Source organism: Spea bombifrons, chromosome 7 (assembly GCF_027358695.1).
Source record: "Spea bombifrons isolate aSpeBom1 chromosome 7, aSpeBom1.2.pri, whole genome shotgun sequence".
Taxonomy (NCBI): domain Eukaryota; kingdom Metazoa; phylum Chordata; class Amphibia; order Anura; family Pelobatidae; genus Spea; species Spea bombifrons.
In genome coordinates, this window is record NC_071093.1 from 45,027,582 (window position 1) to 45,040,666 (window position 13,085).

At 44.0% G+C, this 13,085-nt stretch overlaps 1 protein-coding gene across 1 annotated transcript; it reads left to right on the forward strand.

Annotated features, from left to right (window-relative positions):
• Window positions 1–3,530: 3,530 nt before the first annotated feature.
• Window positions 3,531–10,439, forward strand: LOC128502271 (uncharacterized). The gene is made up of 7 exons (XM_053472031.1): window positions 3,531–3,534; window positions 4,878–4,947; window positions 5,809–5,938; window positions 6,324–6,385; window positions 6,588–6,971; window positions 7,592–7,632; window positions 10,363–10,439. Exons 1-7 carry the CDS (start codon window positions 3,531–3,533, stop codon window positions 10,437–10,439), a joined length of 768 nt encoding a protein of 255 aa, XP_053328006.1.
• Window positions 10,440–13,085: the final 2,646 nt, after the last annotated feature.

The window sequence follows — 13,085 nt, forward strand, 5'->3', positions numbered from 1 at the left end:
ACGGAACCCTGCGAACATACGTGTCACGGGACCCCCTTAATATACATGTCACGGAACCCCACGAACATACATGTCACGGAACCACCCGAACATAGTGTCAAGGGACCACCCGGACATACGTGTCACAGAACCCCGCGAACATACGTGTCACGAGATGCCCCGAACATACATGTCACGGAACCCCGCGAACATACGTGTCACGGAACCCCGCGAACATACGTGTCACAGGACGCCCCAAACATACGTGTCACGGAACCCCGAGAACATACGTGTCACGGGACCCCCTTAATATACATGTCACGGAACCCCATGAACATACGTGTCACGGGACCACCCGAACACACGTGTCACGGGACCACCCGAACACACGTGTCACGGGACCACCCAAACATACATGTCACGGGACTCCCCAAACATACGTGTCACGGGACCTGCCAAAGATACGCGTCACGGTACCCCCACGAACATTCGTGTCACGGGACCACCGCGAACATACGTGTCACTGCTATTCCTGAGATTAAACAGTTCATACATTAAAGCTGCTGTTCCACCTACTCTGCTGAATTTAATGATTATAGAACTGCATTCACCGAAATAATTCTCTAATCGATCCAAATTGTGTCCCATTCATAATTTTGCCGGGAACACTTAATTATCATGTGGACTCAAAAGCAGGCACTGATTGGCTGATGCCATAAAAACAGCAAAAAAAAAAATCTATTGTTTTTCTCTTATTTAATCTCCGAGGGAAAGAATGCAGGGACAGATCTGCTAAGTCATGTATGTTGATTAGCATAAAATTAATTAAATTGAATTAATAAAAGTAATGTTTTATCTAAGCGGGCCTTTAAATGTTATAGAAATTATCTGTTTTACCCTTTGTGACCGCGCATGCACATTTATACCTACTAGACATTAATAGCAATATATATTATTATAGCATTAAAGAATAGCGATTTATTAACATATTAATTTATTGCGGGACAATTTTTAAAAAAAATATTTGTATACTTCCTGTCCTTACTTCTGAAGACGATGCTGTTTGCATGCCTCTGCCCCCTCCCCATTGACTGTTTTATTTAACAATTTTAATTTTTTTTAAAAACATAATCTTTATAACTTTTTTTTATTTTGGAAAAGAAAATAATAAAAACAAAAAGTTTTCAGGGAGAGCCCACCGTGCCCAACGGGGAATGGAACTTTCGATATCTTGAAAACGAGCGAATGGTTATTTCCTTAATTTTCCATTTTTCGGGTGAAATTGTCTCTCTCGTTGTTCTTGTGACTTTCCGTAGGAACGTTTTGAGGTGAAAGTTTGTTGTTTGGTTGCGCATGCCTCGAAAGCACAATGAGTTGTCTCATTTTCAATGTTTATCTGAGTATCGCTGCTGTAAATGACGGAATTTATTAAATTATAATAAAAAAGTAACACGGGAATTGGGCAATGAGCTTCTAATTAACCAATAGAATTTCAGGGGGGATTGAAATGTATTTTGGGTCAAAATAGGGATTTTCAGGCAGCTGCATATCAGCCGTTTGTATGATTCTCGCTCTGTTATCTGATCCCCGATCTACTAAACCCCCCCCGACTCCTTATCATACTGCCTGTGGGGAACAAAAGAATGGCTCGGTCTTAATCACCCAGATGGACTCTCTGTCTAATGGAAGTCTATGGAGGAACGGACTTCATTAGCATCGCCATAAAGCATCAGCTCAGTGTGGGGTTTGAGCCGGGAAAGTCACCCAAAATATCACATGACTGACAGCAACGGCGGCTCCAGGTCTGCAGATAAAGGGGGGTTATTAATAATAAAAATAATAATAATAATAATAATCTGGGCTATACATTTATTTTAATATTCAAAAATTCAAGACGGGTTTATCCATAAACTGAAGAGACAGCGCTTGGATAAATGTAAAAACAATATGTTTAATACAAAGACAAAGAAATATACAATACATCAAATAAAAAATACAAAGACAAAAAAATAAAAAAGATTTAGCGCTTAAAATATATAAAGTCCGCCGCGGCTTTGTGTCAGACCTGGGCCGCAGATGGTTACATTTCCTGGCACGAGTCCTTCAAATCCTCGCAGCTGAATTATCAACTAAAATCTGCTGTGCGTCACAACCCCGGCACGGATCCTGGCGGAGAAGACGGAATCAGAACATATTATCCCTACTAAACGGAAATGTGCCCTTTCCTCACGCCTGCAGCACTCGAGGAGTTAAATTAACCTCGATGCCAATGAATAAAAGAAATCAAAATGCCCTTTTTTGTAGGATAATAATAATTTATTATTATTATTATTATTATTATGTTTTAAATGAAACAATAATAATAATAATAATAATTACAATAATAATAATAATATAAGATATAAATTAGATTTGATATCTTAGGAAAAGAGGGCTCGGTTCATAAGCTTACAATCTAGGTTCAGTAATGTGTTACATTGTAAAATATATACCGCACTGGCTCGGATATAGGCCGCCCCCTAAAAGTTTGGTGCTTTTTTAAAGAAAAAGTTTTTTTCTTTAAAAAAGCACCAAAAAAACATGCTGCCACTCTGTCCCCCCCCCCGAGATATGCTGCCACTGTCCCCCCCGAGATATGCTGCCACTCTGTCCTCCTCTACCCCCCCCCGGACCGGAGCAGACTCCCGGGTGTCTTGCGTGGCCGGCGGGGGACGTCTACGCAATACAACCTCCTGTGCCGGCACCGGAAGTTGTATACGCGTATTGCGTAGATGTCCCCCACCGGCCCCGCAAGACACCCGGGAGTCTGCTCCGGTAAGTCCGGGGGGGAGCGGTCCGCACGATGCGCTTAGACAACCTCCCGTGCCGGCACCTCCTACCGTGGGAAGTGCTGGCAGGAGAGGCTGTCTGGGCGTATCGGGGAGTAGGATGCAGGTCCCCTGCACCGCTGCGGGGGATCTGTATCCTAACCCCGCTGCCTGCCCGGTCGGGCGCTAGACCCCGAATATAGGCCGCACCCCCACTTTAAAGATTTCAATTGGGGGAAAAAGTGCGGCCTATATTCGAGCCAATACGGTATATATTTCTCTGTCGGCGGCTGTCGCCTGCGTCGGTGTCACCTGTTCTCTGAGGAATTAGCGATTTGCTTACTCAGATGTACGTCCGAGACAATCGCCTAATCTCGGTGCTTACGGCGTTAATCCCGCTGGGTGGCTGCGCAGCGTCTCTTGTATGATATCAGGGGCCGTAGGACGTAACATTCCGATCGTCTTATTCTACTTCGATCCACGGCGCCCCCTTTTCCGCTAGCATTCTGTTCCCTGGAGGGGGTGCAGGACCCTCGCTCCCGGTGTCTGGCGGAGAACCGAGCAGAGGGGCGGCCAAATCCAAAAAGATTCAACCGGAAAAAACAGCCACGCGCCCCTCACGCTGCTTACATCATACCGTCAAATTTACAGGGGTTTGCACTATGGTGCTGAAGGGGTTAAATATACACGCAGACGTTTTGCACTCCAGCACTGAAGAGGTTAACCACACACACGCATGGTATTATGGGTGAGCGTTCAGTTCCTGAGGGTCAGTTCCTTTTTGGTAACATTGTATCAGATCCCAGAGCTTTGTGACTGAGCTTTGTCTGCCACAGTGAGAGCAGTGAGGGATGACATCATAATTATGTCATTAGGGACCACCTGAGAGCTGTATATGTGGAAACAAACGCCCCATTAGTGGTCTTCAGCCACAAGACCATTGCTCGTTAGACTTGTCCATTTGTATTTGTACGAATGTCTGAAAAGGAGGAGGGACCCCGACTCTTCTTGTTCTTCTGTCTTCTTTCTTCGTTTCTTTAGCCGAGTACCTGGCCTCCAGGTGAACTTCCCCAAAAGAGTGGAGCTTCCTGACACCCCCCCCACCATTTTGTTTCTTTGGGGGTTGGGGGGGGCTTTAGGGTAAGACTGATAAACGAGAGAGACGTCGGCTCCTCTACCACAGCTCAGAATTGTTTTATATAGCGCCATCGTATTCCATAGCGCTGTACAATGGGTAAACAGGACACGACAAGTGATTTATAACATAAGAATTCGACTTACAAATACAACGTGTAAGGAGGATCCAAAAGAGCTTACAATCTAGAGCTGAGTGGGTCCGGGCCGGGTGCTTCTGACATTAGAAATCACAGACGTTCTCATCACTCTTCTTCCTCCCCGGACGGAGACGCTGTAAATGTCATTTTCACCTGAAATATCACTTTTTTAACGCACTTATCGCTAAGTGTTCCCTCCGCTCGGAGCAGAACAACCTGGTAGAGAGATGACCTCGGAACTCACAAGGCGGTGGAGGCGGCAAAAATACTTTGGATGAAGTTTCACCAAAAAGAGGGTTTTTTTTATCAACAAGTAATTTGTATCTGATGAATAAAACACTTTTATTAAATGTATCGAAAGAACAAATACTCCTTTAATCGATGAAAAGTTTGTCCCGTTTATAATTGGTCCCAGGAACACGTAATTGTCACAAAATAAAAGCCGGCAATGATGTTCTTGTAAAACTTTATATGGAACGGCCTCCCAGCAGAGGTGGTAGAGGGTAATACAGTGAGGGGATTAAACATGCATGGGATAGACATACGGCTCCTGAATCTAAGACGAGACCAACGACTGATTAAGGGGAAACGGGGAGACTAGACGGGGGCCGAATGGGGCCGGCAGGTTCTGGGTTTCTGCATTTATTATGCGCAGAGAGGGCTGGCGGTGCCGGTGTTCTGATGGTCAGCCTCGGCTCGTCTCATCTGGTCAGTTGCTGCTAATCTTCCGCGCGTGTGACCTGCAGCCTTAGCCGTTATTACTTGATGATGTCATCAGCCGTGTGAGACGCTATTAATATGTTCTTCCACCCCGCAGACGGATTAATAAGTGTCGGATGTAACGCAGAACAAAGATCTCTCTCCTCCGGGCTGCAACTTCTACCAAAGTAAGTAACATCTCTGCTACATTTATATATTTTACAGGTCATCATGATCGTTGTTGCTGTTTCCATGGCAATACTTAAAACATTGGTTTAAAAAAAACTGCTTTCTTTACTGTGTTGGATGCCCAGAGCAAAAGTGTGTCTAGAAACCCAGAACCTGCCGGCAGATCGGCCCCATCCGGCCCCCGTCTAGTCACCGTTTCTCCTGCTGTAAAGACTCAAACCTTAATCAGTCGTTGGTCTCGTCTTAGATTCAGGAGCCGTATGTCTATCCCATGCATGTTTAATCCCCTCACTGTATTACCCTCTACCACCTCTGCTGGGGGGCTGTTCCACTTATCTTTCACACTCTAAGTATTACGTACCACCCCTATAATAGTCTCTTTTTAACCAGCTGAATGCTGGAAGGCTAATAATGCCCTGGAACAGTGAGCTCCCGTTTTATCCGGAAACATAGACGTTCCGGCCAGCGGAGGAGATGATTACGGCGAAAGGTTTCTGAATAAATGGGTTAAACGTAAGAGACCTTTGTGAATTACCGAGCGGGGATCTGTATAAATCATTTATCGCCCGTGGTCTGAGCTCTTTGATTGGCCGCTCTGCACATGTTCCTGACGAAGGCTTTGTGGTGGGAACATCCATGATATCCAAGGAAACGAGGCCTATTTCAGCGTGAAACATGGCGTCCCTTATTCCTGCCGCTCGTCCCTAAAACATTAATCCTGCAGATCATTCTCTTTGTATCCAATCGTTGAAAGCCAATCGTCTTTGGTGGGAAATCAGGTGAACCACTTGAAGGGTCCTTCCCGCCTGAGAAGCGACCGCATTATCCATATGCAAAGTCATCTAACTTTATTGATCTAGAGATGAAAACGAGGTGACGCACGCTGCAGACGGTGGGGGCGCCAATTATATGTCACCCCTTATCCCTTTAAACATCCGATTGGCGGATTGGGGAAAGGACGTCACCGGAAGCACCGCCATTTTGGCAGAAGTTCCCGCCGGGTCGCGTCCGCAGAACTGTGGATGAAGACAGAAGACTGAAGAGAAGAGAGAAGAGAAGATAGAGATGAAGAAGAGGAGGGAGAAGAGAGAAGATAGAGATGAAGAAGAGGAGGACGTCGAAGTGGTCAGCAGAGAACATAGGGAAAAACTGAAAGAGTGAAGGAGAATGAAAGCCTGAGTGAGGGTGTGAAAGAGTGTGAGTGAATGTGGGCCCACGGGGTCTGGCCTCATTTCCGTGGCTTCGTACGAAACGCCAAATTAACCGGAATTTGTAGGAATTTGTAGGAATCTGAATGCACAAATCTGTCCTAGACCATAAAATACGAATCCACGGATATTTCTTTCGGTTGACCGTTCTTTCTCTTCCATTGCAGATGAACATCGATTTAGATTCAGACAGCCCGGCCGCTGAAAAGCGATTCAAGAAACGGGAGCCGTATAAGAGAAAACATCGATAAGTATCCTCCAACTCGTCCTTTTACCACACAAATCATTTTTTTAAATTATTGTCCAAATAATGGCAATCTTTGGGCCAAGTAGGGCATGATGAGGGCTCCAAGCCTTCCCTGTCCTGCATCGCGTGGGATGGAAGCCACCTCAGATATGGTATTTATGGCGGTTTTTCCTTCCCTTTACAGGATTAAAACATCCACGTCTACAGAAAACACAGAACCGGTCGCACCCACAGTCCCAACGACCATAACGGTGACCGACACAGATGCCGAGATACCCCAAGAGAGAGCGGTGGAGGAGGAGGAGGCGGTGGTGGTGGAAGCCAAGAAGGAAGACAACGTAGAGGAAGGAGGAGAAGCACAAAAAGAAAAGGAAGATGAAGCTCAGAAGGTTGATACGGAAATCAGTGACGTAAAAGACACAAAGGAAGAGAACGTTCTAGAGGAAAACAACGAAGGGATCCCGCTGCCGCCTGCCAAGCCCGAAGCTACCCCAAAGAAAGCCCCCAAATTCAAACAGAGACAATCAAAACAATTCAAAAGCAAACCACCCAAGAGAGGAGTATTAGGGTAAGTAGATGAGCTTCCCGTCTTCATGACATAAAGAGGAGGCTCCTATAGAACATAAAATGATCTTTGATGGCAACAATGTTGCCACACCAGGCAGGGTCCACCTGGGCCACTTTACTAGAGGGACCATAGCCATGTTGGACCATAGGCCTCCTTGATGCCCCACAGCTCTCAATGGGCCAGTCGAGGAAACCAGAGCTCTCCCTCAACACTGGCCCCGTTATACTGTGGAGCTCGGGGCAAAACCATTTCTGCAAAACCAATGAGGAGCTCTGTGATATGACATCATACCTCCACGGTCCACGCAAAGAAAACAGTCAGATGACACAAGAGACCCCTCTGTATGACATTAACAGGGGGTGAGGGTGCTGCTCTTGGTCACGTGACCCCTATAAATACATCAATGGCATCAGCTATTAGTTATAATGTTATATGATTTCTGCTCCACACACGTTTCTACTCTTCTCTCCTAATGTCATGGTTACCATCCTCCACCTTACGTCATCATCCCTTTTTACTGTGCCTGCTCAAGTTTTGATCACATGCCTTCTAACAAACACACAGCGCAGGAGTACGGTAATAATATGTATCATTTGTGTATTTTTTGCCATTTCTCTCAGGTTTGGAGATGATATTCCTGGGATGGAAGGACTCGGCACCGGTGAGCGATCTCTTTATTTGTTTGGATTGATTTTTTTCTAGAATGATGGAAATAAATAATAATAAATCCAACGAAATATAAATTCTAACGTAACTTCATAATATAGGGTTTGTGTGGGGTAAACAATTATAAAAGATGGACGGCAGGACAGATAACGTTTAGATTTCATGCTTCTCAACCCCAGCGCTGTATACAGTAATATAACCCCCCAGCGCTGTATACAGTAATATAACCCCCAGCGCTGTATACAGTAATATAACCCCCAGCACTGTATACAGTAATATAACCCCCCAGCGCTGTATACAGTAATATAACCCCCAGCGCTGTATACAGTAATATAACCCCCAGCGCTGTATACAGTAATATAACCCCCCAGTGCTGTATACAGTAATATAACCCCCAGCGCTGTATACAGTAATATAACCCCCAGCGCTGTATACAGTAATATAACCCCCAGCGCTGTATACAGTAATATAACCCCCAGCGCTGTATACAGTAATATAACCCCCCCGCGCTGTATACAGTAATATAACCCCCAGCGCTGTATACAGTAATATAACCCCCAGCGCTGTATACAGTAATATAAACCCCAGTGCTGTATACAGTAATATAACCCCCAGCGCTGTATACAGTAATATAACCCCCAGCGCTGTATACAGTAATATAACCCCCAGCGCTGTATACAGTAATATAACCCCCAGCACTGTATACAATAATAGCCCCCAGCGCTGTATACAGTAATATAACCCCCCAGTGCTGTATACAGTAATATAACCCCCAGTGCTGTATACAGTAATATAACCCCCAGCGCTGTATACAGTAATATACCCCCCAGCGCTGTATACAGTAATATAACCCCCAGCGCTGTATACAGTAATAACCCCCCCAGCGCTGTATACAGTAATATAACCCCCAGCGCTGTATACAGTAATAACCCCCCCAGCGCTGTATACAGTAATATAACCCCCAGCGCTGTATACAGTAATATAACCCCCAGCGCTGTATACAGTAATATAACCCCCAGCGCTGTATACAGTAATATAACCCCCAGTGCTGTATACAGTAATATAACCCCCCAGCGCTGTATACAGTAATATAACCCCCAGCGCTGTATACAGTAATATAACCCCCAGCGCTGTATACAGTAATATAACCCCCAGCGCTGTATACAGTAATATAACCCCCAGTGCTGTATACAGTAATATAACCCCCCAGCGCTGTATACAGTAATATAACCCCCAGCGCTGTATACAGTAATATAACCCCCAGTGCTATACACAGTAGTGACAAAAATCTGGTTTCATCTAATTTTTCCCAATAAACCCCCTTTATCTGCAGCCCTGGAGGCGCCGTTGCTGTCAGTCATGTGATATTTTGGCAGAATTTCCCGGCTCTGTCACTGCACTGATGCTTTATGGCGATGCTAATGAAGTCCGTTCCTCCATAGACTTCCATTAGTCAGAGTGTCCAGCTGGGTGATTAAGACCGAGCCATTCTATTGTCCCCCACAGGCAGTATGATAAGGAGTCGGGGGGTTTAGTAGACGGGGATCAGATAACAGAGCGAGAATCATAGAAATGGCTATTTTACAGCTGCCTAAAATTGTATTATGGGGCAAAAACTAGAAATATTGAAAAGTTTCAAAAAACGTATTTTTTGACTAGTAAAGAGTTCCTCCAAAACACGAAGAGTTGGTGCTAAAATAAATTGTGCTCATGCATTATTTATCGGATTGGATCCAAACACTGGGAACAAAACCAGATGATTTCATTCCACGGAACGCCTCAAACTTTGGGAATACGTAACAAATTCGCGCAATGAGACATTTATTATTATTATTATTATTAATATATTTTCAATTCCAGTATAATATATTTATCCACTGAGCCCCAAAGCTTTGAGTCGTAAGAGTTTGAGCTTCTCTTATTTATTATAGATTGATTTCCTAATTTCAGAGCAATTGGTGTATTTATTGATAATTTGGCAGCATGCGTAGCCTTTCTTCCCTTATTTCTTCTGCGTTAAGGACCCGCAGAGCCGGGGGGATCGGGGTCCGGAGGTCCGGAAAGCAGTCACACAAGCAGATTTACGGCCGCCGTCGCGAATGTTCCGCGTTTCCACGCCGACAAAACGCACAAAACATAAGCGGATTTATTTTAGTTTTTTTTTTTTAATAATCTTTTTATCCCTTCTATAGGCCGCGTGTTGACAGGGAAGCGAGGATTAGGGACATCAGAACACAACGGCGAGGAAAATATAATCCCGATTTACTTCACTAATAAAACGAAAAGCGTATTAACCCCGCCCGGCCCAGAGCACAGACTCGCCTCCGGTCCACCATCAGTTAAGGTCACGCGGAGGCGTCTTTTTTAAGGTTTTTAGGGAAGACCAAAGGAGGGTCGGCCCGTCTCGTCTGCCCTGTTCTCCAGCTGTAGATGATTAAAAAAAAATAAATAAATAAATAAATAAAAAAAATAGATTTTTCCGATGTTATTTTCACAGTATCGGGGGGAAAAAAAAAAAAAAAAAAAAAAAAAAAAAAGATGAGATTCTCTGAGAAATCCATGGCCGCCTCATCCGAAGCGTTTCTACCGCTGGGTCATTTCCACCGTGTAGGTCGTGCATCCCGAGGAACGCGATCTTCTGCTGCCACCCAGCGTGGACTCGATACAGACCACAATCTCCTTTAACGAGCGGCTTTTAACTTTTTTTCCTTTTTTTTCCACCCAGATATAACCGTGATTTGTCCTTGGGAGGCATTCAGTCACTTGGAGCTGCACGAATTAGCTCAGTTTGGAATCATCTGAAGACACAGAAGGCCCTCGTATAAAATCACAGCGACATCTTCTGTAGGTTCTATATTCTAAAGCGGTAACAATAACCCCGATTAACCCTGAAGAACAGAGCTAGACATTGTATACGGTACCACGGGGCTGTTCTAGTTAACCTGAAGACCATTTAGTCATTCGTTCCAGATCAGCGCGGACCACCGGTCCACCTCGGCCAAGAATCTACACCCCGAGCGGCGACTTGCTTTATTCTACTTTACATTTAGCTTTTACGTTAAAATTCTTATCCGTTCCTCGCAATAATTAACTGGAATACGTGATATACGGATATGTTTCGGAAACGTGGGGTCTCTCGCGATGAAGCTCCCACGTACTGAATTTGTCTGGTTTTTTTTTTCTTTATACAGTAAAATGACCTCTTGTAATAGCCTCGTAGAAATTCCCGGGGGAAAAAATGTGTAAAATACATTGTAACAGATAATGTATTAATAAACGTTTATTCTTTGATACACACAGGATGCTTTATCATTTTACTAATAATTAGACTATTAGTTCAAATGTCCCAACAGGGGAACTTTTGCTTTATGGGGGGTGACGAGAGGCTTAGCTGGGTTTTACCTGGAGTTTTTATTCAACTTTTGGGTCTATTCACTAAGAAGCCGAACCCTTAACCTGTTGACAAAACTCAACTCGCCAGATTGGCTAATATGAGAGTTGTTTGCGAGGGCATGCAAGTTAAGAGACGTTGTGAGTTACAGGAGAGGACATGCAAGTTCAATGTCTCCGTCTGTGACCTACAAAATATCCCCTGCTACATTAAAACAATAAAATATAAAAGCCATAAAATGGGGGACCCCAGGACCCCCTTCTTATCAGTGGAGGCTGAAGATTACATAGTACCCGTGAGCGAGTTCTAACCCCGATTTAGTTTATTTTTAAAAAAAACAAACCAAAAAAAACGACCCAGAGTCTAGCACAATTAAACCAAATTGCAAACTTTATTAATGAACTAATCCCACACAGATTTTATTAACTCAAAGTCCCCGTTTCATCGCAAACATACCCTTAAAAACTACGGTTTCATTCAAAAACAAACAAAGTAAAGAAATATATATTTGTTTTCTCTTTCATGAACACAACTCTACAGCAGATAGATTTTTAAAACATTTTTTGGACGTAATCAAGTCACTCGCGAGGTTTGGTTTCAGCTGATTTAGAGGTTTTTAAATCAATTTGCACTTAAAAAATAATCTCAGAATCCACAGCAGGTTGTGCTGAAACGACACGCGTGGGACGTCCCCTCCGCACGGCGATCATATAATAAAACGCAATCAATTATTAGATATTCTAATAAGAACCTGAGCCAAAGTATAGAAAAAGCCGAGATCGAGCCCAGACTCCGCAGCCGACTAAGTGCGCAGGCGGGTATCAAAAAAAAAAAGGGGAAAATACCCCCAGATGTCTTATGAGAAATGTCGATCCCTGCTGACTGGCTGAGTGGATCCCATGAGATCAGACAAGTTTAACCCTTGGATATTTTGTTGGGCTCTATGGTCCTTTTTCCAAACGGCCAGTACAGTACTTGGTGGAAAGTGCCGGAGGATCCCACTAACCCTTAGAGAGTAATACCCCATGGCATAGAGTGTTAAAATTACCCCACATCATGAATATTCCATGATATATCCACGACAGAACCAGAGAAAAGTCGCCTTAATTAAGAAATGTAATTTCCAAAAATGTCAACCTATAAAAAACAAAAAAAAAAAAAAAAAAAAAAGACTGCTCAGCCCCTGAGGAAATCTCAAACAATGCATAGATTCAACATAAGCCCCTCGTATCCAAAGTAAAGCTGAAAAGAAGTCAGGCGAGGTTTTGTTACATTGTTTCAATTTATGCACCATACGTGTACAGTACTCAGTAGAACCTGGAACCTGCCAAAGTTCCGCGTGGGAGGGACGGAGGAAAGCGAGTTGGGGGGGATGTTCCTTTTGCAGCCTGTGATTGGCTCACAAACCCAGGAAGAGCTCTATGAGACAACTACCTGCAGCTACACACGCTTTTGGCATGAAGCCTGCGGAACAAATACGAGCAGATACACATGTAACACTTCCTACTGCCAGCATCTTTGGTAACATTTAATTCTGGGGGAAAAAAAACTTTGGACGTGAACAAAAAAAAAAAAAAAAAAAAAAATTTAAAGAAAGTGAGAAGTCTTTGCGGTCTGAACGGGAAACCCACAAGTTCTTTTGGAGGTTTTGATCCCAAACTTCATATTTTTGGGTTCCCAAAAGCCACAAGAAAAATATGCGGACAAAAGTTATCCGACGGAGAGTATAAAAAGCAGACAAATGTTAGGATTAAAACAATCTAGTGGGATTCGACTGTTGGCGAGAGGTCGGAACCCTGGAATCTGCATATTTATAAATTGCATTTTCATTTCGGCTGCTGAACGTTATCGGCACATAACTTGGCAAAGTGATGGAAAGTGCACTGTGCGTAGAACACAAACAGGACCCGGGGGCCCGATGATCTTTTTTTAAAAATACACAAATTGGCGAGCCAGCCCCGCAGGCACTGCAAATAAATACACGAATTTAAAAAAAAAAAGCCGCTCCTCGCTTTAGCACCCGGCTCATAAAAAATTTGAAGGAATGTGTTAATTGC

What these genes read in the sequence shown, in the direction of transcription:
- LOC128502271 (XM_053472031.1), top strand. An exon ending in GGGCTGCAACTTCTACCAAA is followed by an intron (nt 4,948 to 5,808) that starts GTAAGTAACATC and finishes TTATTGATCTAG; the next exon opens with AGATGAAAACGAGGTGACGC. An exon ending in CGATTCAAGAAACGGGAGCC is followed by an intron (nt 6,386 to 6,587) that starts GTATAAGAGAAA and finishes TTCCCTTTACAG; the next exon opens with GATTAAAACATCCACGTCTA.